Consider the following 27,031-nt stretch of genomic DNA (forward strand, 5'->3'; position numbering starts at 1 on the left):
GGCATGCAGAGTGGTTAGGGGCAATCAGGCAGGTAGGTGAGTAGTTAGGGGCGATCAGGCAGGCAGGCAGAGTGGTTAGGGGTGATCAGGCAGGCAGACAGGTGAGTGGTTAGGAGCCAGTGGTCCTGGATTGTGAGAGGGATGTCCGACTGGGGCATGTCTGACTGCTACAGGGATCGGGCCTAAACTGGCAGTCGGATATCCCCCAAGGGGTCCCGTATTGCGAGAGGGTGCAGGCCGGGCTGACGGACTCCTCCCCCCCCCCCCGTGCACAAATTTTGTGCACCAGGCCTCTAGTAAAGTATAAATATAAATGCTTTCTCATGAGTTTAGAAAAGTTCATTTTGCTTTTTATGGTGAGAAACAAAATAATTTTATTTGTGTAGATTTTTCTATTTATGATTTATTTCTTCTTTTCTTTTTGCTGGCATGATATTTAGCTGATGAATACTACTTTCTCTTTTTTTCCCTAATGAGTTTGATCTTTAGATACTATATAGAAGATTACAAGGCTGAAGTCAGGGCAGTTAACCCACCATTCTTGAAATTAAGCATTCAAAGTAATAAAAGCCTAAAATATTAGTATACAAATAACTCTCCCCAATGAAGTATAACTTTTGATGATACTTTCACAGGGATGTTATTAATAAAAGATTGAAAGCTTTTTAATATTCATTATTCATGGGCTCCTTATACACCAGAAAGTGAGAAAGGAATATATATTTATGTGCACAAATCTATCAAAAGTAGAAAGTAGCCATACTTATATCTTTCTCATTAGTGTCTACTTAGACACACACTCGGTAGAATCTCACATTGTAGAGGATCTAAAAGACATGCCATTTAATTTTCTGTATTTAAAGGATGAAGAAATAAAGTCCAGAATATTTATTGACTGTAAGCCCATAAGTATAATCACTTCCCCCTTGCCCCCCCGTGACTATGATATAGAAGTGACCTGGAAAATGGTGGTTAAATAAAAGAATGATAGTGGTGTGTGTCCAACTCGTGGATTTTTAGGTAGAGTATGTACCAATAACTTTAAAAATGTATTCTAAGCAAGGTTTATAATCCTAGGAGATGTTTTTAGAAGTTAAACATTGTCTGTTACCTGGGAACCAGGTGCTTTGAATATGTTATTTCATCTATGCTAGGCATGCTGGCTTTGATGCATGGTCTTTTTGTCCTCTTTTACATATGCATAAGCCTGCTCATAGAGTTTAAGTAGCTTCTCCGAAGTTAGTCATGGGGAATTGGTCCCATTTTTGCAAATCCTGAAAATTCAATGCTGTTTTCCTCTGTAAGGGATTGCAAATGTGTGCTGTTAGTGCCAAGTCTCTTCTCTATTTAATCATAACAGTCTTTCCCGTGGAGCCCAGATGTGGCCTCAGAATCCTTCTCAGACATTGATTATGTGACTACTCTAGGGATCCTTCTTTTTATTGCAGATTCTGAATGGTGCCTACTAGAATTGTGCAGTGCGCATGCACACATTAACTTTGTTCTTATGTTGTCTCCTCCAAGTGATAGGAGTTTGTATATAAATTGCTTCCTTAATCTAAACCCAAACAGACAACAGATCCAGCCATTGCCACAGTACACTAAAATATTTATCATTCACATTGGCGTTCTTTTTACACCACACTATTAATCAGATTAAACATGTAGGAGATATTTGGTAAATCTTTGTTCAAATAGTCTTGAAAATATGTTGGTACTATCATTCCTGTCATTAGACATTCTGTTTGCATTTTTCAAAGAGATAAGGTGAAATATTAGAGAAAATATTTAAAACTGGTGCAGGAAGAGAGGAGGGTGGTGGGTGAAAGGGACAGCTGGAGTGTGTCCGATGAGGTCATTCCTGAACTACCATTTGACCTTTGCTTTAAGAGTCCAAAAGCTGGAAGCTAATTATACCTAAATGACTAAGGATGCATGTAAATTTTGCCTACCAACATGTAATAGGGCCTTCCTTCTGTGTAAAATGTGTTATTTCCAGCCAGCATTTAAAACAAATTCATGCTAAACTTTCTGTACGCTTAAGGACTTGTCACTGAGTCTTGCATAGCTGTTTAATTCATTTATTGCCCTCTTTTGAGTTGAGAAATTAGTTTCAAAAGATTGCACTGAAAAATGAGAAATGCTCAAATGAGCATTGCTTTCATAACTAGTATTTCTATTCTTTTCTTTTGATTATTGGTATCAGTTTCACTGTTGTTGAAACCACAAGTGATTTTTAGGTTGATTTTTAAAGGTCATTTTCAAGCCTTACTTCAGTGGCTTACTACAGATAACTTCTCAAAACATCGCCTCTTAATTATATCTTGACATTTGACCTTAAAGTTTTAAAAATGTTATCAATAAGAAAGTCCATGGGTAATCATCTATTTATCCATATATATTTCTTTCCCTTTGGTTTGAAGTCAAAACAATATATTAAAAAAGATTTTACTCAGGGATTTTGATGACTCTATCCTGTAATGTTTTCCTTCATGAGCTTGACTGTTGAACATAATTTGAATAGATGAAAGTAATGTTTTCTTATTTAATTTTTCACACACAGGGTATAATGCAAGATGTGCAATTACTTGTCATGCCCCAAGGATTTATTGTTCAGTGCCCAGATCTTAATCGCAGTAAGTTCATTAGTTTTTGCACTGTGTGATAAAGAGTGTGCTTCTTGCTTAATTTTGTCCAGGTTGTCAGTTTGAAATTAGAGTTCCCATATATGAGTTGTCAGCATAGGCTTAATCAGATTGAACCCCTTTTAAATACAACTTGACCAATGTAGTGTTTGCAATTTCAGCTTGTCCAACTTGCAATGACTTCCATGGACTTGTGCAGAAAATCATGGAGCTGCAGGACATTTTGGCCAAAACATCAGCCAAGGTAAAAAGCTACTTAGAAATATAGTTTGGGGGAGCTCTAAAACCCTTGAGGTTCCTTATAGGTTTTTTATTTTACTTTATAAGCACAGGTGTCCACCTTTGAGATTTTTCTTATGCTATATTCTTTCCTGGGGTTAAATCAAAATCCCTGTCTAAGGAAAGGGCTTATACTAGTAAATATTCAGCGCTGGCCATCTGTATAACAAATGATTCAGTAAGTCAGGATTGAGGCATATTACTTATTTTTACACTGTTTATTACAACAAGATTTAGTGTTCACCTTACTGAGTTTTCCTTTAAAAGGAAGGAGATGGGAGGATATTGCAAAGAATGTGGACACTGGGGTTATGTCAAAGAAATGGTCCCACCAATGCTTTCTACACTGTGCTGCAGCTGTAGGATAATTCACTGTTTAAAGCATGTCTCAAGTTTGCCTACAATTTCATCAGGCGGTTGTCATTTTGCATAGAACTTACTAATGATTGAAAATTATGTTGTATATGGATGATTTGTTTCAGACACAATATAAATTCTAAAACTTATGATCTCACTTGAGTTGACATGTTTATGAAATTAAACGTTTTTAAAAATCGAAAGTGCTTCTCTGTATTGTGGGTGATGCTATTTTGACTTAGCCTTCATTTATATCTGTTAAATTATGCTACTTTTTCACAGGCAAGAGAAAATTTACAAAAATAAGAGGGGGAAAATCCTTGGCTTTAAATCAAAGGCTTAAGTATATTTATAACAGACAGTTGATGGGCATAGCCATCATTACTGCTGTACACTAAAAAAAAATCAGATACCCGCTAGATTACTTTGCATTTCTTCATTGCTGGAATGGTGAACAACACAAACCGCTTCCTTTGTGCCACAGCTGTCTCGGGCTGAGCAGCGAATGAACAGGCTGGATCAGTGCTATTGTGAAAGGACTTGTACCATGAAGGGAACCACCTACCGAGAATTCGAGTCCTGGACAGACGGCTGTAAGAACTGCACATGCTTGGTATGGCTTTCAACTAGATTTTAGATGAAGGAAGCTCGGATGCCCCCACTCTTTAAAATTGGATTTGAATAATGTAATTATGAAAATTTTAAGAGCCTTTTCCTTAAGAAAGGTACCACACTGAAGTGCCAGCAAACTCAGTCAAATCTGAAGAACTGTTTACTGCATTATTAAAGATACTTCCTAGCCTATAAAGGTTATTATGGTTGTGGAATGCTATAAAATTTAAATTTATTGGTACACACATGAACTTAGCAATTTAAATTGGTTTAGTAAGGTGAGTCTCAAAGGATTCTATCCTGTGATCCATAACATTTCCAGGAATTTCCCCTCAGGTGTTTATTAATGTATTTTAATAAAACTGAATTGAATGCAGCATGAGATATTGTGACCAGATTGATCCATATAAACGAAAGGTGGAGTTTAATTAAGATAACCTTTAAAAGTTTTCTAATATAATTTGTATAGAATACAAATTATAGAGTTTAAGTATATGATTTTTCTAATTGCTCACTAATAAAGTAGAATATGTAGTGCATTATTATTTCAAAAATATATGTTTAAGTTCAGAACTAGTTTGGTTTTGAACTTTCAAATTCCACAGGAGTTCATCTGTTGAAACTAGTTAACTGGAAAGCAATCAAAGGTCTACATGAATTAGTCTTGCAAAAAAATGTCCCCCAAGTTCACCAAGTTTATTCAAAAGCAGAATATCATGCATGTAAAAAAGTCAAAGTAGCTCACCCATGTGTTTGTGTTATGTGACTTCTATTCAGGGACATATTATGCTCCTACTAAAGTTATAGCACTTTGCAAATACAGGAAAGCCTTCCCAATTTGTTAATTGGGGTCAAAAACAAAACACGGATGTGGTATAGTGAGTTCAATAAAATGACTAGAAAAACAGCTAGCAACCTGGAGGTCCTGGATCACCTCCAGGAATCAAATTCTTTGCCCTTCTGATTGTAGTTTGGCACCTCTTGTGGTGATCATGGGCACCTCCTCATGTGACAGTCTTTGCCGTCTTAAATACCCATGGGAGGATCCTGAGTCCTGAGGCTAGGTCTTCAGGATGGCAGCAAGTTATTCTCCTGGTTTGCTGATGTTCATTTGTGAGTAATCTGGGGAGACATGAGTGTCCGAGGCTTACCCTTAGCCTGCTGTTTCCTGGTCAGTGTGTGTCTTTCCCTCCACCCATGTCCTCATCCACCTGGCTACACAAGGTGAGAGCTCTGGCTCAGTTAGGATCAGTTGTGGGACAGAAGATGGGAGCCAATCACCAAGTGTGTTATGACCCAATTTATACCACTGTGGGTCTCTGTGTTACGGGTTTTACTGTATAATAACCAAAGGGAATAGTGGCATTTGTGGCATTTTATGGGAAGAGTTTGAAATTTCAGAAACAGATTTAAAAATAATTAAAGACTACCAAATTGCAATTTGGAAATTCCCTAAATATTGTTTTCTTCTCAGAATGGAACCATCCAGTGTGAAACTCTGACCTGCCCGAATCCCGACTGTCCACTGAAGTCGGCTCTTGCGTACGTGGATGGCAAGTGCTGCAAAGAATGCAAATGTGAGCATAACTTTTATGATGAATACTTTCTCCTGAAAAAAATAAAGCATTGTATTTATAAATATTCACCCATCATTGGTTTAATCTGGCCAAGCTGAATAACTTCTAGAAATGATGGAAATGGGAAGCATATCTTCTCTTTTTTGCTTGATCAGTTATTTTCCATTTAAAAGGTTCTTTTTTATTTTACCAGAAAAATGTTATCTTGGAGGAATCTATTCTGCATAATGACAATAATAAAAAGGTGTAAGAAACTGAGTGGAAGGTATTTCTTTCATCACACTACTTGATATAAATACCTTCCAAGTAGGTCAAGAATGGTCTACTTTTAGGCATGATAACCAAGAAAATCCATGATGCAAGTGGCATTCAACAGCAGATGGTACACCAGTTTCATTAGCCCAAACTACAGAAGGCCACATTATTATAGGATCATCCAGCATGGTCAAGGCCATGGCCTTTTATTCATAAAAATAGTCTCACACCCCTGGGTAAGAAAACTGCCCTGCTGTTTAGTAGCCATGTAGTTCACTTCTGATGTCAGGAAATGGTCTTTGAATTCATAGCTATCCTGAAATTGGGTCTATATCACCCATTCAAAAACAGAAAGCATTGCATCTGTGTTACTTGTACTTTAAAAGATTGCCCTTAAATCCTTGTTTAAAGGCACATTGAAAATCTAGCAGTTATTATTCAAAGGAATAGTAACATCTGTGAAAAGTAAGTTGTTATAAAGTGTGTTTGTAGAATATATAGGGTAATGTAAGTGCAGTATAATCATATATATATATATATATATATATATATACATATACACACACACACACACACACACACACAAAGACAGAGATTAATGGGTGGGGAGGGAAAGAGAGAGGGAATGAATGTTTTGCTAAGGTTATTAGTTTTACTCTGCCCCACTGCCATTACCATTGCCATTGCCATACCTTGGTCATGCCTACATAGTATGCAATGTGCTAATGCTGGTGACAGCTACAACTGTCAGTGGAAAATAAGAAAGTTTTTTTGTAGTTCATTGATTGAATTTTCTCAGGAGCTCATTTCTATTTAATTTGATTAGCCTTTACATTGAAGCCAATCCATTTCATGAAAGTGTATTAGCCTAGTCAAGTAGATTGGGCTGAACCAGGAAGGATTCAATGCCGTTGTTCTTATATATATCACTAGCTAATTTCCTTGGTGAGGAGTAATTTTTTTCTTGCGTACGTGGCTTAATAACTCAAGCTTGTGGCAATATTCTGTAATTTTCTTTGTAGAGAGTTGGAGGTGGGAGAAGGAAGAGCCCTCTATAGGGCTTTCTATCCATAACATTCATGACAGTAGCAGGAGTCATACTTTTTGCTTTAACTTTTTTTTATTCTTTTTTCCACCAATACTTCTAAATTGTTCCCTGTGAATATGATGTATTTACCTTAAGTGATATAGATTTTTATTAGAGATGGGCTGATTGAAATAATGGATCATCATGATAGATGCATTAGTCAGAAGTACTGCATTTCAATTCTGATTTTACCATTTGTCTCTGTTACCAACAGTAAGCTGCCTACTAAATCAGACTATACTTGACATCATCCCAACAACATGCAGTTAGACTCACTGAAATGGTAAAATATTTTGAGATTCATTAATGCAAAGTGATTCCGGCAGACTTTGGTGTTAATAATTGAAAATCGCCTGTGTTTGCCTCGTATATAAAATAGTAAAAGCTGCATGTAAGTAGTCAGTGAGGAGACCACAGCATCACTGAAGAAATGCCAAAGTAACTCGTTTGAGTCTTTCATTTTATGTGATTAAAAATAGTAAGGACACTGCGACTCTGTCTTTCTGGTCATATTCAGTGACATTAGTATTGTGGAATAATGAGGATTTGTGCCTATGTCTATTTGTATTTCGAGAATTTGAACTTCCAGTTCTGAATTCAGCATTTTACAAGAGCTAGCAAGATATTTTCATAGAATTTTTTTCCTAAGGGAAATAGCATTTAGTTTATATAGTAAATATTCTTAGAGATTTTTGGGGAACGTGTCTCCACATGCACAATTTTAACTCGGTCACTAAAAATATTTTGAGAAGCATGCTTCTTAAAAGTTTTGCAAAAACGTATCTTTCAAAAGATAAATGACACTTAAAATAAATGAAGTAATCATTAACTGACTTGTTTACCTTGTTCAGATTTTCATATATCCCAAAAGTGAAAGAAGCCAATAGTACACGGGTGTGTATCTCACTATTTGTTACATAGGAGAAGGAAACAGTCTCATTTTCCTATGTTAATTTTTCCAGTTTTATCATTGTTATGACTTATGAGAACCCAATTTCAACGGGATAGAAGTGAAGTTCTATAAGTTTTACTTCTTAAAACTGGAGCATACGCCCTTGCACTCATCCTATCATTGAAACTCCCTGGCTCAATAGCCTTTTTAGTGACATCAAATGAGCACAATACACTCTTTAGTGAGAACTGTTTAAAAATATTAATCACTCCCTGTTTCTAAAGGCCTTGGAAAATGAAACGCATACCCTATCTGCTGAACATTACTCTGTCAGGGTTGAGACGAACAAAGCAAATGCACATGGCCAGTCCCTTTTTGGTGTTTTTTATTTAATGTTTGCAGGCTTGCTTCATCCGAGTTGTTTGTGCAACTCCGAGCAGCCCTATTTTGCAGTCTGTTTTGTATTTTCCCTCTGTAACTTCAGCTCCAGCCCTTTCTCCAAAGATAGATACTGATGAATAGTAAGATGGTTGTTCTTCTGGGAAAGAAGTCAGAGAGAACCAAGCTGTCACTTTTCTTTACTTGAATCCACAGAAGCAAAATGTTGGGAGGAGGGGCTTATCCTTTCCTGCCCCTACCATGGAGCTAACGTGGTGGAGTTAAACAGAGACAGAATACAATCCAAAGGCAGAATGTCCATGCCAAATCCCCAACTCTAATGAAGTCATATCATTTCCCTAGGTTAGTAGGCACATACTTTGTTCCTCATTTGATCTTTGCAACAACTCTATAAGGGAGTCATTGCCTTTATCTTCTAATGAAAGGAGTTTACGTGACTAGTCCAAGAATACTGCACAGTTTGTTAGAAGTCCCAGAGAAGTTCCATTTGAACGTGCTGTGCTTTGAAAGCCTGCTTCCTTCTTTAAAACCATCTTGATACAATTAACATAAGTGATCTACATTTATCAATTAGTAACCAAGTTTACCATACAAAGCCATTTGGAGTCCTGGCTAAGTCTAGGTTGAATTGCAGAGTAAGCAGAGTTTGCTCTTGTCTCTCAATCTTTCCCCCTTGCAGCCAACATCACCACATCCTTTTATTCCCAGTCATAGCCTCTCAACTAACCAAAAGCAAGACTGACTGACACAAATTAAAGATAGCTCTAGAAAATGTAAAGTGTAAATATATGGCTGAAGTTAACTCTGCAATAGGAGGAGGTCAAACTAGTTAAAGTACATAAAATCTCAGCCCAGGTTAAAAAACAACCACAAAGAATTACCAAAAAATAACTGACTGAAGTTTTAGGAAATGGAAAGTTATGGAAAATCACTAATATTAGAAAAAAAGTATTTAGTGCATTCATTTATTTTCCTTTCAGTGGATTGTATATTCCAGTTTGAACACAGAGCTCTATTTCACAGAAAAGGTGATTTATGCAAATAGGGAATCTGAAGCAAATCTGAACTAATGCTATGTCTTTTATAGAAGAGACTATAATTGTATTTTATTTTTTTTAAAAAAAAACAACAACAAGGAAGGCAAATTTTACTTCTATTTCTAGAGAGGCATCAAGTATAGGAAATGTGAAGATGACTATCCAAATTGGCTGGCGCTTGCCTGGCAGCAGTAGTTATTTTAATTGCTATATTCTCAAAGGCCAGATTTATATGAACAAATTAAAACCATCAGTCTCTTGATCGAACAAAATAAGAAGTTTAAGACATAATGTAGATCTCATTTTATATTCTATGTTCTGATTAGACATAGATTGTATTAAATTTAATTTTAAAGGCTCTGTCAGCTTAGATAAAATGGAGTAACTATGATATCTTTGCATATTGATTAGTTAGTAAGTGGGTTATAGAGTTAGATTTTTCTTGGTTTGAATTCTAGCTTTACCACTTGTTAGCTGTGTAACTTTGGTAAATTTGCTTAACCTCTCAGAGTCTCAGATTTCTCATCTGTACAACGCAGAGATCAATTACATTTATTTTATAGGGTTGGTGTGAGGACTGAGTGGGCAGCACATGCAAAGTGCTTAGAAAAATTTTACCTACTGTTGTTTTTATTAAAAGAACCATTCATGTTTTTATCAATGAAAATACAAAGTAGTGAAGCTGTCACATTGGGTCATAGATCTTAAAGCTACACAAGACCTCACAGATCTTGAAAACAGCCATTTGCTTTGGGGAGGAATGTTTTATTATCCCTATGACATGGGATAAATGTGTCCAGGGAGGTTAAATGACTTTTCTAATATCAAACAATTAGCAGCCAATTCAAGATAAATGCCCCCACCCCTTCCAAACTGTGTTCTGATATATGGTACCACTCTCCTCAAGGCCATTACCTTTCTCAATATTTTGGATAGTTCATGACCAAGGTTGACCCTAAGAACCAATTTATCATGCATTATCCATACTTTTGTGTCTGGCTTCTTTCATTCAAAATCATGTTTGTGAGATTCATCCTTGCATGTTGATGTCAAACATTCATACTTATTGTTGAAGGGCAGTTGGGCACTTTTCCAGTTTGGGGCTATATACATAATTCTGTAAATATTCTTTTCATGGTTTTGGAATTAAGCATGTCTGATGGTATATAACTTAGAATTGCTTGGTTATAGGGTAAAACTGTTTTATTTTATGGCAAATCTGTTTTTCCCTTTGGCAAAATTGTTTTGCCACAGTTTTCTAAAGTGGTTATACCAATTTACCCTCCCACTAACTATGAACATTCCAGTTGCTCCACACCCTCACCCACACTTAGCAATTTTGGTCTTTTTAATTTTGGGCATTATAATAAGTGATGTTGGTACATGATATTGTGTTATAGTTTAAATTTGTATTTTCTTAATGACTAGCAAAGATGAGCACTTTTTTCATATATTTATGGGTCACTTTCATTAATTTTAACTAATAGAAAATGAGTAGATTTTTTATATTTACATTTTCCAAAGAGCATTACTCTTTATTTTGGCAGAATATGGTATTTGGGGAAGTTTAATTCTTTTATTTTCACACTAGAGGCCGAGTGCACAAAATTTGTGCACAAGTAGGGTCTCTAGGCCTGGCCGGTGATCAGGGCCAATCTGTGGGGCAACCAGCGGGGCGATTGGGGGGGTCCCTGCTGGCACCACCATGGCTGACCTGGGGCCTGTGGGTTGGGGGCAGCTCCTGCATTGAGTATCTGCCTCCTGGTGGTCAGTGTGCATCATAGCGACTGGTCGTTCTGCTGTTTGGTTGATTTGCATATTAGGCTTTTATTATATAGGATTATGAAAATAATGTGGATGCTTCTAGCTCTGTCACTTAAAATGCAAGCACAGTAGGGACAGGGATTAAATGACTGCCACTCAAGTAATTTGGGAATTTTTTTTTAAAAAGGTATGACAATGTAATTAAGCTGGTACAGAGACTTTTGAACATGTGAATAAAGGGGTGGGAACAAAATCAGTGGGATATAATTCACCAGCAATCTCTTTGTTCTTAAAATAAGGAAAACCAATTTACATAATTTATATAGGATACATATAAAAAGAAAATAATTTTGGAGTAACATAACCAATAAACTTAGCTGTCTCTGTGGTGATGCTGGGAGCATAAGAAATAAGCAGTTTGTGCTGGCGGTTCTCATGCATGAACACAATTATAGATGAGCTGGCATTACAGAGACTGGCTACATGATCAGAATGCCAGTGCAGACTGAGGTGATCTATGCAATAGTGAAAAAGATAGAAATAGCTATCAAAAGGAATATGTGTGGTTTTACATATTAGATGCAATATTTTTAGAAATATATTGTGATAGCAAACAATTAAATGAGCCGAGAGCTAATGATGTAATTGTAAATCACGTGTATGTCTTGGTCTAGATTCAATCTTTTTTCACCAAAGTAATCCTAACTTAGTATTTAAAATAATATTGTGTAAATAATAGAATTAAGACACTTTTTTATTATTGTAAGTCTGTGTGAAAAAATGGCCAAGAAAATAGTCTTCTTGTGCATTGCATAGTTAAGATAATTGAGCTTATGATAGGGAATATTTGCACTAAAGACAAATAGTGAAGTTTTAGAGAAGATTTCATCAGAGTAATTCTCTAGGCTTCCTAAACACTGTCTTTAATTTTGTGATATTTCAAAATATTCTTCAAGAAAGCATTTGGTATACTGCTATCTTTTACAAACCATAAAAACTGGTAAATGTCAAATCAGTGGGAAAGTACTGAACAGGCAATATATTAATAAGCAAGAATAATGAACAGTATAGCCTTCAGATTAATAACTATATGAGACACCACATGATACATTTTAATGATCATTCAAAAAATGTAAATCTGTTAATACTCGGCTAGTAGCAGAGCTGGGATGCCAGGAAAAGGCAGGGTAGAACCAAAGAATGATGACAATGTCACAATGATTTAGCCATTGTGTCCTGTACTCCACAGTCCTGAGTGGTGTAAGTTGCTTGATGTCATTTTTCTTTCTAATCCTTGTACAGCATTTTTAACCTTTTCACTAAACACAATGCATGCAAATATTTACACAATGTGTAAATATCCAAGCTATCCAAAAAGACATAGAAGGAAATATAGTAATCTCCCTTTTTCTCCCTTCCCCCCAATTTCTATTCCTTCTACTCCAGATGATTTTTAATGTATCCACTCACATATGCATGCATAGACTTTTTATATATGGTACATGATATCATACATTTTCCTGGACTTTTATCTGGGAGGTGTTTCCATATCGACTAACTGTTAAAAATAGCTGCAAATTATTCGAGTGACTAGTTTATTATATTGCTATCTCTCCCCTCTCAAATAATATTTTGGTTGTTTCCAATTTGTTGTTATTTTTCTTATGAAAAACAATATTTCAGGATGTCATTAATGCGTAATCTTGGTGCATTTTTATGTGTCTTTATCTATAGAGTAAATTGCTAATAGCAGAATTACCAAGTCAGTGCTTTCCAAATTACTCCACAAGAAGCTGGCCCTGGGCATTATTCCCAGTAGGGAGCAGTGCTGGGGAAACCCAGAAACACCACTTTTCTCTTTGTTTCACTAGGTCTTTAAAAAGGGCATAGTGAGCTCAACTGGTGTGGCTCAGTGGTTGAGCATCTATCTATGAACCAGGAGGTCATGGTTTGATTCTGGTCAGGGCACATACCTGGGTTGTGGGCTCAATACCCATTTGAGGGGCTTGCAGGAGGCAGTCAATCAATGATTCTCTCTCATCATTCATGTTTCTATCTCTCCCTCTCCCTTCCTCTCTGAAATCAATAAAAATACTTAAAAAAAAAGAAATAAAAGGGCATAGAGATATCAATTCATGGGAGATCCTCGAATAAGAGGTACATATGAAATGATCACTATACTCAATTGCTGTTTTACATCTTCAGTAAATCCCATAGATGGCCCAAGAATATATTGAATTTATGTGCCTTTCTGAGATAAAAGTGGTTTTCCAGAAGACATAACAGTGGGAACTGCCCTCTGATTCTGAGGCATTAAATAGGCTGTGCCTATTTAATCATGCTCTATTCTAAAATAATAGAGCCCACAGCCTCCAGTTTTTCACTCTGAATTGTAATTTTTCTTTATTATGAAGAACGATCATTGAATTAATGTATTTTATTATTTTTCATGCCCCATTACATTTTCTCAAAAGAGTTTCTGTGCCCATTAAATGACATTGCTTAAGTGGTTTAAAACTTTTCACAAGAAAGCTTTATGCAAATCTGTCTCTAATAATCATCAAATGAAACTGTCTAGCATGGTTCTAGGAGACGCTGTAAGTGATCAGAAGGCTAGTCCTCCATAGTAGTGTAAGGCTTTGAAACAAGTGACAGAATTTGAGATTTATGGCAAAGCAAAAGAGCAATCAACTAGATATCATTCATCTGAGACTCATTTTAAGAGAGATGAAAAACACTCTTCTTATGCAGAAAATGCAATTTCTTATCTTCAGCATGGTTAGGTAATTGTTTTAAAAATGAGCTTATTTTCTTCTCAATAGATATCCTACAAAATCGCATTTGAAATCAGAACAGGGAAATATAAGATACATGCAATTTAAAGCATCTTACAAGTTGATTTTGGCAATTATGGGAAAGAAGTAACTCTGGAATACCAACTGCATAATAAAGGTAAATGAGTGTCATAGTGCCCATTGGAGAGAGAATAAAGCCACAACACCTACCATCTCCAACAAAAAGGACAAAACAGCAACTCAGCCACACTGGACTTCCCACTGGATGCCTTCAATACTGTATGTGGCCTGGCTCTCTGGCATATATTTACAGATTGTACAAAATTAGCATAGATTGAACATTAAATGAAGAAAACACAATAATGTAGGAGTTCAGTGTGAGGAAGGATCAGAAAGGGATTCTTTTTTTTAGGTTAGTGATGGTTGTAATAGAGTACAATTCAGGCACATTTCTTTTTATGCAGAAGTTGTCCCCAAATTAAGAACTATTTAACTATAAAAATTACATATGAAATTGCTTTTAAAAACTGTCCCTAGAGTTGGTGGTAGTAAGAATGAAGCTCTATCAGGAACTTTAAGCTTTTAAAGAGATATCTCACATATTTTTGGGTGACAAATTCTGTTCCCTTACAGCTCTCCTACTTTAAAAAGCTATACAGCATGTTACTGTACTATACTGAATATGGTAGGCAATTACAATACAATGGAAAGTGGTAATATGTTCGTTATGACTGCTATGACATCATGGGGCAATAGGAATTTTCAGCTCCATTATAATCATACTAGAGGCCCAGTGCATGAAATTTGTGCACTCGGGGTTGTTCCTCAGCCTGGCCTACTCCCACTCACAGTCCAGGACGCTTTGGGGGATGTCCACCTGCTGGCTTAAGCCCGCAATGGATTATATTTCCAAAATAAAGAGGTAGTTGAGATGCTGGATAGGCAAAGAAAGATAAAAGGAGGATGGCAAGAAGGCAATAAAGAAGGGAGGGAGGAAGAGAAAGAAATAGAAAAAGAAAGACAGAATTCACATTGTCCTTACTACTTAGTCTGCTTGGCTGGTGTGGGGTTCTATGGTAAGACTATATACAAAAGAATCTTGAGTAACTTTCAAAGCATTATAAAAATACTAGAGGCCCTGTGGAGGACTGAGAAGGTGGGGCAGTTCTGTACCATGCTGCCTTCTGCTGGTTAAGACCTCCAAGAGCAAAGGCCTACCAAGGTAGAAGATGTCCCTCTGTCACCTGTAGAGGGGCAGCACTGAGCTGGCCAATATTAAAAAAAAAAAAATACTAGAGGCTCTGTGTACGACATTTGTGCACTGGGGCGGCGGGGGGGGTGCGGGTCTCTCAGCTCAGACTGTGCCCTCTCACAGTTCAGGACCCCTAGGGGGATGTCCGCCTGCTTGCTTAGGCCCACCCCCATGAGGGTTTCTTAGCACTGCCGTGGAGGCGAGAGAGGCTCCCGCCACTGCTTCTGAGCTTGCCAGCCATGAGCCCGGCTTCTGGCTGAGCGGCGCTCCCCCTGTGGGAGCACACTGACCACCAGGGAGCAGCTCCTGCATTGAGCATCTGCCCCTGGGTGGTCAGTCCATGTCATAGTGTCATAGCAACTGGTTGTTCCACCATTTGGTCAATTTGCATATTAGATTTTTATTATATAGAACTAGAGGCCCAGTGCACGAAATTCATACACGGGGGTGTGTGTCCCTCAGCCCAGCCTGCACCCTCTACAATCTAGGACCCCTTGAGGGATCCTACCCTCCAGGTAGGATCGGGCCTAAACGGGCAGTCAGACATCCCTCTCACAATCCAGGACTGCTGGCTCCCAACTGCTCGCCTGCCTGCCTTCCTGATTGCCCCTAACCACTTCTGCCTGCCAACCTGATCACCCCCTAACCACTCCCCTGCCAGCCTGATTGATGCCTAACTGCTCCCCTGCCAGCCTGTTTGCCCCTAATTGCCCTCCCCTGCAGGCCTGGTTCCCCCCAACTGCTCTCCCCTGCAGGCCTGGGTAACCCCAACTGCCCTTCCCTGCAGGCCTGGTTGCCCCCGACTTCCCTCCTCTGTTGGCCTGATCACCCCTCACTGCCCTCCCCTGCTGGCCAGATCGCCCACAACTGCCCTTCCTTGCAGACCTGGTCTCTCCCAACTGCCCTCCCCTGCTGGCCATCTTGTGTCCACATGGGGTCACTCATCTTTGACCACATGGGGGCATCCATCTTGTGTGTTGGAGTGATGGTCAATTTGCATATTATTCTTTTGTTAGATAGGATAGAGGCCTGGTGCACAGGTGGGGGCTGGCTGGTTTGCCCTGAAGGGTGTCCCAGATCAGGGTAAGGTTTCCCTTGGGGCGTGGAACGGCCTGGGCGAGGGGCCTGTGGTGGTTTGCAGGTTGGCCATGCCCCCCAGCGACTCAAGCGGAGGCCCTGGTATCTGGGATTTATTTATCTTCTATAATTGAAACTTTATAGCCTTGAGCAGAGCCAAGCCTCCTGCTCGCTCAGTGACTGCAGCCATTTTTGTTAGGATTTATTTATCATCTATAATTGAAACTTTGTAGTCTTAAGTGGAGACCAAGGCAGGCCAGGGCTGGGGAAACTTGGCTTCCTCCATTGCCGGGGGCAACTCAAGCCTCCTGCTCTCTCTAGCTCCATGGCTGCCGCCATTTTTGTTAGGATTTATTTATCTTCTATATTTAAAACTTTGTAGCCTTAAGTGGAGGCTAAGGCAGGCCAGGGCAGGCGGAAAGCTTGGCTTCTTCCATTGCCCGGGAAACCCAAGCCTCCTGCTCTCTCCATGGCCGTAGCCATCTTGGTTGGGTTAATTTGCATACTCGCTCCTGATTGGCTGGTGAGCGAGGCTTGTGGGTGTAGGGGAGGTATGGTCAATTTGCATATTACTCTTTTATTAGATAGGATGGTACCACCATCCTATATGCTGTGTTTGAAAAAGGTGTTCTAAAGAAAGAAACCTCACAAGTGACCTGATCATAAATTTCTAACTGGGTAGGTCATGGTGGATAGTCACACCCCAGACTTATAGTAATTTCTTAAAAAAAAACCACAACAATATATATATATATATATATATATATATATATATATATTGATTTCGGAGAGGAAGGGAGAGGGATAGAGAGAGAGAGAGAGGAACATCACTGATGAGAGAGACTTGTAGACCGGCTGCTACCTGCATGCCCCACACTGGGGATTGAACCTACAACCTTGGCATGTGCTCTAACCACCAGGAATCGAACTGTGACCTCCTGGTTCATAGGTCAATGCTCAACCACTGAGCCACACTGGCTGAGCTATAATTTCTTTAGTAAAAGGTTTATTTTTGCCTTAATCAAGCCCTGTCCATTGTTTCTTTACATATAAGTTAATACATCTTTGAAATAAGCCATCCTCAAGAGAGCAAATAATCTTGTTAATTATTCTGTAATCTAATCCCTGCCTTGCTTTCTTCCATCTTCATATAATCTTCCTTACTTAATTCCAAAAGCATAAAAGAAGCTGAAAACTGCCATTGGAAGCATTTTCCTCAGTCTGTTGAGATCTTGCTTCCCTCCGGCTTAAGTAAATTTCTATAAAAATTCTCACTCTAAAATAAAAGTCCCATAAACACTTGTTCTGTATGTATATGCCTGATAACATACAGGGATGCTAGTTATGATTTTAACTGTTGGCAAGTGACCCCAGTGACCCAGGACACATACTTTGGTAATTTTGCTGAGATCTGAATTTTTGTCCAACAAACTATGAGGCATCTACATAGGCACACATCACTTAGCTCAGTGATTCTCAAATTTTAATGGGAAGGTGAATCATCTGGGGAGTCTTGTTAACATGAAAATTATGACTCAGTGACTCTGGGTTGGGGCCTGAGAGTATGCATTTCTAACCAGCTCCTTGGGTGATGCCCAAACTACTGATATAAGGACACATTTTAATTAGCAAAGATTTAGCTACTGGGTGTGTTTTCCTGGTTGCTCAAGTTCTCAATAGAGCTTTAGTTTTCTATCTTGAGTTTCAAGTGTGCAGTGAGGTTTCACCATGCATGGTTCAGGGTTATGTTTTAAGCTGACATTTATTAAGTATTTTCAGAGTAAGACTTTAACATGAACCATTTCTCTTGCTCATTATAATGGCTTCCAATTTACGGATGAGGAAAGGGAAGCTTAGAGAGGTTACTTCACTTTCCTGAGTTGACCAGCCATTAGTGGCAGCACCACAATTTGAGCACACAGTGTTTCTCAGATACTGCTTGTGTGATGTGCAACATTTCATTAGTGGAAATAGAAAATTAGTTCAAATGAGGAAGTAAAAAAATTGATGATGTTCCAGACACAGCAATAATCATATGTTCAAAGGACATGTAAATACTTAGGAAATACAATTTTATAACACTTACTAGCAGCCCGTTTGCACGAAGATTCGTGCAATAGACCTTCATTCACCTGGCTGCCTGCACCAGTTTTCTGCCAGCACCGGGGACCCAGGCCTTGGCTGTGGTCACCACCTTCTGCCTTCTTTCAGGGTCCAGGCTTGGCCCCAGGCGGCGGCCTTGGGCTCTGCTGCAACCCAACGTCCCTGCTAAGGATCATAGGAGCCGACCCCCTGGTCGTTGCCTGCGATTCATGCAGGCTCCACGCTGGTGCCCAAGGCCGGGAAAGCCTCAGGTGGAGGCTTTCCCGGCCTTGGGCTCGGCCACACCCAGCGTCCCTGCGACGGTTTCCTGGTGGGAGTGGCTGGTGGGCGTGGCTTGTGGGTGTAGCGAAGGTACGGTCAATTTGCATATTACTCTATTATTAGATAGGATTTCTATGTAAGAAAGGAGAGAAAAATCAAATTACCCAGTGTTTATAACTAAAATAGTGTGTCTTTGTCTATTATAGAGAGCACAACTTTTCATGACTTTGTGCATTCCTCAGATATAGAGTAGAAACTGTTGATCCTGATAGTTCAGGAAAAAAAAATTTAAAAGCTCATGATTTCTGGTGGGATTTCCATTTGATTTTGGTTAAGAAAGAACAGGAAAACACATTGCATTAAGACTTAAAAGTACTCACTGAAAAGGTCTGGACTTACCTAGATTATTAACTGCAATCCTTGAAAGTCAATGACCATGGAGAATTCTTCCTTCCTGGTTCCCAAATCATTTTTTAAAAGTTTCCTTTGCATTTCATTTGATGAAGTATATTTCTAAATACTCTTGGTGGAATAATTCACATCAGTCTGATTTCCCGGGCCTTTAGTAGCTTGCTACTGTTTCATAAGATATATAGTTTTAGTTTATGCCAGGTGGCTCTACTGAGATAAATTGCGCTGTCTCAATGTTGAATTAAACTGTTTGCAACCAACTTGTAATTATTCCTGTCCCACATACTTTGAAGTTTGTTTTTTATTGTAGATCTTGTGAGAATAAGATGATTAATAAAAGCAATCCAGTTCTAGAAAACTTTAGGACAATGCATTTTCTACAAACTTAAATTCCCTTTTCTCCTTTGTGAAAATTCTGCCCTTAGAATTGTGCTCCATGCCACTTGCTTCCTGGGGTTATTTGAAAGATGGTGATCTAGGAGGGCTTAGTGAGCCTGCACAAATGTGCCTCATGATGCTAAAATCAAGTGTGTGCCGATAGCCCTGGGTAGCCTCTCAGTTTTTTTCAACTTATTCAAGCCTTTTTGACCATTTTCAGGTCCTTATAGTTTATTGAATAGTAGTATTTTTAAAAAGACATGAAGCATGAATCCTCTTGCCCCCCTGCCCCAGTCCTTAATGTTAGATTTGGGAAGCCAATTCTTTATTATGCTTGGAGGAAGAGGAGAAAATGCAGCAGGCAACACATTTCCTTGCAATTATTTTGTCATCTTTTTAAGACACAAAAAAATTGAGTTTTTCTGACCACAAATTAGGTCATCTCACTGCAAGCGGTATTAAGAATTTCTTATTTATGTTTTGCCTGTTGTCAACCTCCAGCAATTCTCAGGCCCTGAATCGCGGAAGGTCACTTTTGTTTGGTGATTGGGAAGAAGGGAGGGGGTGGGCTAGTATAGAATAAGGTGAGCATTGTAGTTGTTCACTGATTTATTTCATCTGTTCATGTCCCTTCAGACCAAGTTTCCTGAATGCTGAAGGACTTAGAGCTGTAGGATACAATCATTAGAATGTGAAATGGAATATAGGAATTAGATTAACTGTCTTGGCTGAGTTTCCCAAATGCTCAGGAATGAATTTAGGAGCTGGGAAGCTTGGAATAATCTTAGAAATAGTAGTATTGGGATGACTGTTCTAATCATAGAGAAGTTAAGTGAAATAAAGGTGAAATTGTGTGTCTTACCACCGAGTCTATTTTCTCATTCTTTTGAGAAGTTATTAAGTGCCTCCTATAAATTAGTCTTTGCTAAACACAGTGAACAAGATAAGATTCATTTCTGCCCTCAAAGTCCCAACAATCAGGTGGAGAGAGAGACATTAATCATAAAATGATCAGGTATGCAATGCAATGTTGCAGCCGTAAGATGTTGATAAAGCACCTGTAACGTGAGATTCACCTTGATGGGTGATCAGGGAAGGCATCCTTCAGGAAATGGTGTTCAAGTTGGGATCTAATGAACAAATAGCATTACACTAGTGCAGTGGTCGGCAAACCGCGGCTCTCGAGCCATGGTTTGCCACTCTGTTGACTAATGAGTTTGCTGACCACTGCACTAGTGAAAAGAAGAAGGAAGACATGTTCAAGCCGAGAGAATTTAATATGCAAAGGCTCTGCATAGGGAGGTAGAGTGTTGTGAAGGGAAACTGGTGTGGCTGATGTGTAGGGTCAAGGGCATGATGTGAAATGCAGCTGGAGAGGTTAGAAGGGGGCAGAATAAGGAGTTTTATTTTATATTAAGGGCAACAGAATGCAAGCTACATATTTTAAGTAAGGTACTTATGCGGAAAAGAGATGATGGTGGCTTCATTAAGTGAAAGTGATGAGAAGTTAGATTCTGGATACAGTTCAAAGGTGGTGCCAACAGGATTTTCTGAAGGCTTAATTATGGGTATGAGTAAAAAGAGGAGTTGAGATGGCTTCAAGGCTTTTGGCTTGAGGGAGGAGAAGGATGGAATTGCTATTAACTAAGATGACTAAGATGGGGAAGGTTACTAATTGAGCCAGATTTGGGAGAGAGGCTAAGATATTTAAGAGGTATATTAGCCATTTAAATGGAAATATAGAGCAAGCAGTTGTATATAACAGACTGGAGTCTGGGACCAAGATCAGAGTAGAGGTGAAAGTCTGGATTGTTAAGTTCTTTCATATATTTGTTGGCAATTTGTATTTATTTTTTTAAATTAAATTTTCATTTACTTTGTATTTTTGCTTTTTTACTTGACAGAACTTAATTTATAATAAAATTTATCTGGTATATGTTGCAAATATATTTCATAATGTTGTTTCTTTCAGTTAGTATTTTTTTAAATATATTTTATTGATTTTTTTACAGAGAGGGAGGGAGAGGGATAGAGAGTTAGAAACATCGATGAGAGAGAAACATTAATCAACTGCCTCCTGCACACCCCCTAGTGGGGATGTGCCCACAACCAAGGTACATGCTCTTGACCAGAATGGAACCTGGGACCCTTCAGTCTGCAGACCGACGCTCTATCCACTGAGCCAAACCAATTAGGGCTCAGTTAGTATTTTTCAACATAAATATTTAAAATTCGACGTGACTGTATCTTTTAGTTATACTGAAAAAAAAAGGACTTTTACTCCTTTTATTTATAAAATTACTTATCTTCTAACCACTAAATGGCCTCTCATTTTTCATTTTAAGCATAAACATTCTGGGATTAATTTTTGTAGACATGATATAATAATTCTAGTTAGCTTTTTTTCAAACCAGTTAACAAATAATTCTAGTATTATTTGTTGGCTAATTATTTTGTTTACTAATTAACATCACAATTAACCTTAGGTTAAATATTTGTATGTTTACCATTCATTTGAGTTTATTCCTATGATTTATATTACTTTCTATCAATATTTATCTCTCATGTTACTGATTATACAGTATTTTAATTATTATAGCTTTCTAATATGAGATATTATCTGGAAAAACAAATCTACCATCATTCAAAAAGAATTTATTTGGGTTATTTTCTCTCATTTATGCTTTCAGATGACTTTTACATATCATAAGAATTATCAGTTCTTAACTGATTTTTAAAGCTCAGTCATATGTGTGTCTGATTCTGGCACATATTTTTTTTGGAGGTAATTCTTTGAGGGATATCACAGAAAAGTATTTGTGGCTATTCTTATTTGTTATTTCCTATTTATTAGTGAAAATAGTCTCATGGTTTAAGATTTGAAATATTTCAGAGTGGAGTAGCTTTGGGTGTTGACAAGTTCAAGGCCATGGCTATGTAAATGGGATGCTTAAGTGGTGAGGAAATGAAATTCACTATATATGAGAAGGCAAGCAAATTTAGATTCCAGGTGTTGAACATATTTTCCAAAGGGCATTCAAAGGTTCCCAAGACAAATTGGAGAGGAAGATTATTTTTTAGATTCCAAAGTCCCAGTGATTCTGGTGTAGAGAGATGATATTAATGAGAAGAGGTAGTAGTGTGTGAAAGAGATAGATGTCATAGATATCAAAGGACAGTGGATTGTTACATGAGGATGAAAAAGTGGTATTTTCTAAGTGGCATTCCTTCCAATCAATTGTAAGCATACATGTGGTGTGGTAAAATAAAACACACACACACAACTAAATGGGATGATTTCAGAGAAAGAAGCATTATCCTCACTGAAAATGCTAATTGCAACTAGAGTTGAAAAGTGGAGGGAGCATTTTGTGAGGGGTTATATTATAGAGGGTATATATAAGTGGTTGAGATGGAGGATTGGAAGTTCTGTGGGTTAGATGGCTTTTGCTTTGTAGCAAAACACCCCCAGAGTTAGTAGCTTGAAACTAATTTGGTGGGTTGGAAATTTGCACTGAGTTCACCTGGGAATTTTACTTTTTCATCTTGATCTGGTTAGTCTAATCTTGGCTGGGCTTGCTTACACCTCTATAGTTAGTTAATGAGTTAGCTCAGCCTGTCGGTTTATAGTGACCTCATTTTTTGTGGCTGGGATAATTGGAGCCTCTTTCCTTGTTTTCTTTCAACCTAACAGGTTAGCCTAGCATTGTTCATATGATGGGTGCAGACTTCTAAGAAAGTCCAAGCTTGCAAAGCCTCTTGAGACCTAGCCTAAGAACTTAGTTGGATGTTATTGCTTCTACAATGTTTTCTTGACTAGGTCAAGTCACAAGGCCAGTACAGATGATGGAGGGCCTGTAAAGTCACATTGAAAGGGGCATAGAAACAGGGAGCAAAAAACCTGTAGACATTTAAAAATTTTCAACCCTGGCAGGATGATTTGGGGGATAGAAATCCAGAGAGATATAAGGATGAAAGCAGGAGAGATGTGTTTGCTTGTTGCTTTCAAATTGGGGAGCTGTGGTCAAGAGCTATATGATATGAAGTGTGGTGGACTTCACTGACTTCATGGATCTGCTTCTTCTCTGGCACTAACTTTCAGCATTGGGGCAGCCGCATTCTCATGTAGTATGAAGACCTTGGTGAGCCCAGCTGGTGTGGCTCAGTGGTTGAGCGTTGACCTATGAACCAGGAGGTCACAGTTCAATTCCCTATCAGGGCACATGCCCGGGTTGCGGGCTCGATCCCCAGTGTGGGGCGTGTGAGAGGCAGCTGATCAATGAGTCTCTCTCATCACTGATGTTTCTATTTCTCCCACTCCCTCTCCGAAATCAATTAAAATATATTTAAAAATGCCAAAACCGGTTTGGCTCTGTGGGTAGAGCATCGGTCTGCAGACTGAAAGGTCCCAGGTTCGATTCCGGTCAAGGGCATGTACAGTGGTTGCGGGCACATCCCCAGTAGGGGACGTGCAGGAGGCAGCTGGTCGATGTTTCTCTCTCATCGATGTTTCTAGCTTTCTATCCTTCTCCCTTCCTTTCTGTTAAAAATCAATAAAATATATTTTAAAAAAAATAAAATATATTAAAAAAATAGCTTGATGAAACTCGTGGTCAACCGCCATGTCTGAAGCCATCCCTGAAGTTTTATTTTGTTGGACTGTGTTTCAAATAGAACAGAATAGAAATGTGGTATGGTGCCTTTAAAGAATACCAGCTCAGAAAGGCAAGGATCAGTTGTGGTTAACTTCTAGGATTCCAATTTCAATGTGGAAATTGGTCCCAAGTGAGTGGCAAGGAGTGAGGCTTTTGAACAATGCTAACCCATGTTTATGTAGGATGAATTGAGTTATTCTATTTCACACAAGGCAGGGTGCATTTGTCATATATTTCTGTACTTGACTATCTAATACATGGTAATGCTTGTTGCATCATTTATTGAATAAGGTGTTCCATATTTTGGCCCCTTTTCCAAATTTTGATTGTACCTTACCTCTTCTGTACATATTAACAGTAAGTTTAGATTATTATTCTTGTGCATCTTCTGCAAAGAGTACAATTGATTGTACTTTCCTTTACTGTGTCAAGTTTATTCTTCCTATATTTTGATGCAGGCTTTAATAAAACAGTGCAACTAAGGGATAAGTGTGTCAGCAACTGCCAAAGATAACAGCATTGATGGATGAAAAGGCATTCATCTCAAAAGAAACAGAAACAATAGTCTTTTCTAAATTCTTTACTTTGTCATGAATGTTGCATACTTTCACTCAGGGCAAGTTAAAACCATTTCCAGATTTTAAATACTTTGAGGATAAAATATTTCCCAAGTAATTCAGTTTTTATAGATAATATATCAGGAAACTAAAAACATTTAACTGGGATTGTCACTTTAGATTGTTCTAAAAACAATATGTGTTTTTATATATGCAGGATTAATGTTGGGTCTCTCTTCTGTGTGTGTGTGTGTGTGTGTGTGTGTGTGTGTGTCTATCCATGTATACCCTATAACAAAAGTAGGCTTTTCCATACATCAAAGAAATATGTTCTATCAGATAAACAAAGCATGTTTGTTTCCAGGTTTCACTATTGTAAAAGTACCTTTATGATTATTATATACGGTTGAATCTAAAGAACAAAATTTTATAGATCAAAGATCACACAATATTTGTAGAATTTTGATACATATTGCTTGTCAATTGGTTTTACCAATTTACACTTCAGTAATATATGAGACTGCCTGTTTCTGTATACCACTCCAGCACAAAATATTATCATTAGAATGAATATATTTTCTAATTAGATGTATGGTGTCAGTATATTGTGTCTTATCCAGTGTGACTTGAGCATAGTGAATGGTTGTGAAAATGTAAGTACAATATTTTGTGTGTGAGAGAGAGAGAGAGAGAGAGAGAGAGAGAGATTGCAGATGAGTTTCAAATTTCAGATGTGCAAGTGGATGGATGGTTATGCTGAAGTGGAGAGCACTGGAGTGCAAACAGGTTTAGGAGAAAATTATGGGTTTCATTTTAGTTATATTGAGTTTGAGATGCCCATGTATATCTGAGAGGAAGTATTGAAGTTTGACGTATTGATTTGAAGTATAGAAGAAATAAGTCTGAATGGGAGATATGTATATGGAACCCATCTGCATATAAATAATAATTGTAACCATGGGAATAGTTAGAATCACTGAGGGAAAGAACATAGGGAGAGGGACCAATTCTTGAAGCATTCCGCCATTTAAAATATAAGAGGTGATGAGCCTGTAAAATAATCTGAGAAAGAGTTGCCAGAGATTTAAATGGAAAATCAGAAGTATTTTGTAAGATGGAAACTAAAGGGAAAATGTTTTAAGAAAAAGGAGTGATACGTGATAACAAAAGGTGCTATGAGAGGACAGGAATGATGATTCCCATTTTTCATCAGATTCAAAATATGGAGGAGGCTGCCATAGTGAGAACAGCTTTGGTGGACCGAAAAGGAAGACAGATTATAGAGTGGGCCATGGGGCGTGGATGGGAGGAAAAGTAGTGATTCTTTTTTGAAATAAATTTGGCTGTGCATTGGAGGAGAGATGAAGCAGGTACTGGAAGCACATGTAGGGTTTGGGGATATTTTGAGATGAGAGGGAATAGGGATGAATAATATTGAAATGTTGATGGCATATATCAATGAGAGAGAGGGGGTGTGTGGAGGGAAAGAGGAAGTGAGGGAGGAAGAGAGAGAGGTGTGTAGATATAGAAAATCAAAGGGGTGGGTTAATTGATGGTATCAATTGAGCGGGAAGGATAGGGTTCAGAGCAATTGGAGGGTTTTGCCTTTGCAGTGTACAGAAGCACCTCCTATACAGAAATAGGAGGGAAAGGAGAGTGGGTGGATTCCGATGTAGCTAAATGTGCAGACTGTGTGAAAGGAGGTCGAAGGAGTGGAGTCTGTATCTGGTAGCTTTTATTTTATCTATAAAGTATGACTCAGAGTGAATTATTGGGGAGAAGAAATAGAGTCAGAGATAGAGATGGGTTGAAAGATACCTGTTTAAGAAATGTTGACTGAGTTGCTATCTAGAGTTTGTACTATTCCATCTGGTTATATAATTTTCCTTTTAACCTTTTAACAACCCAGATGTAGGCATGAGAAAATGAATGGATTTATCTATGGTTGGGATTTGGTTACTTTCTGGACACAGATGTGTGTGGTGTTGGCCAAAAAATGGATCCAACTTAAAGACTTAAGAGATTTAAATTGGATAGAAAGAAGGTAAGGTTAGTTGAGGGCTAATCAATAAGGAGAAGTTAGTTTGTATTGAGTTAAAAGCACCAACCAGATTGAAGGAAAAATGCAGTGAGTGCAGCTGAGGAAGCAACTTGGAAGTGTAAGGAGTTTGAGTCAGCGTAGAATGTCTGGTGAAGAGCAGTTTTGAGTGAGATAAGCGAAGAATATGACTATGCAAGTGAGCAGGGAGAGGGAGGTCCAAGGAGCCAAGAGGCAGGGTGCTGGATGGGTCAAACATATGAATGTCAAAACCTTCCAGTATATTGCAGACATTTGGATGGAGAAAGAACATATGATCAGAATTTCAGAGTTTGCAATGAATGAAGGGGAGGTTCTAATGGTGTGTGTGTGTGTGTGTGTGTGTGTGTGTGTGTGTGTGTGTGTGTTAGATAAATGGTAGTAAATGGTAGGAAAGTTGGTGATATGAATCTCAAAGAACATTATTTTTGTGTGTGAGAGAGTAGAGAAGTGACCCCAACTGTACATCTGACCCTAAAGCAGTGATGGGCAACCTTTTGAGCTTGGTGTGTCAAACTTCGCCAAAAAACTGAGCATAACTCGGGTAGTGTGTCACTTTGA

General features: G+C 38.3%; 1 protein-coding gene and 1 non-coding gene across 2 annotated transcripts in view; both read left to right on the forward strand.

Moving 5' to 3' along the window:
• Positions 1-27,031, forward strand: part of NELL2 (neural EGFL like 2) — a 366,183-nt gene that overhangs the window by 122,325 nt on the left and 216,827 nt on the right. The window contains exons 7-10 of the mRNA XM_054719142.1: positions 2,564-2,636; positions 2,807-2,889; positions 3,766-3,894; positions 5,368-5,470. Coding sequence (XP_054575117.1) covers positions 2,564-2,636; positions 2,807-2,889; positions 3,766-3,894; positions 5,368-5,470 — 388 coding nt within the window. The remainder of the gene's footprint in view (positions 1-2,563; positions 2,637-2,806; positions 2,890-3,765; positions 3,895-5,367; positions 5,471-27,031) is intronic.
• LOC114231325 (small nucleolar RNA SNORA47) lies at positions 14,841-14,978 on the forward strand. Its single transcript, XR_003617274.2, has one exon. It is a non-coding gene; the product is annotated as a small nucleolar RNA SNORA47 (small nucleolar RNA).

The sequence above is a fragment of the Eptesicus fuscus genome, chromosome 7 (assembly GCF_027574615.1).
Source record: "Eptesicus fuscus isolate TK198812 chromosome 7, DD_ASM_mEF_20220401, whole genome shotgun sequence".
Classification (NCBI taxonomy): Eukaryota; Metazoa; Chordata; class Mammalia; order Chiroptera; family Vespertilionidae; genus Eptesicus; species Eptesicus fuscus.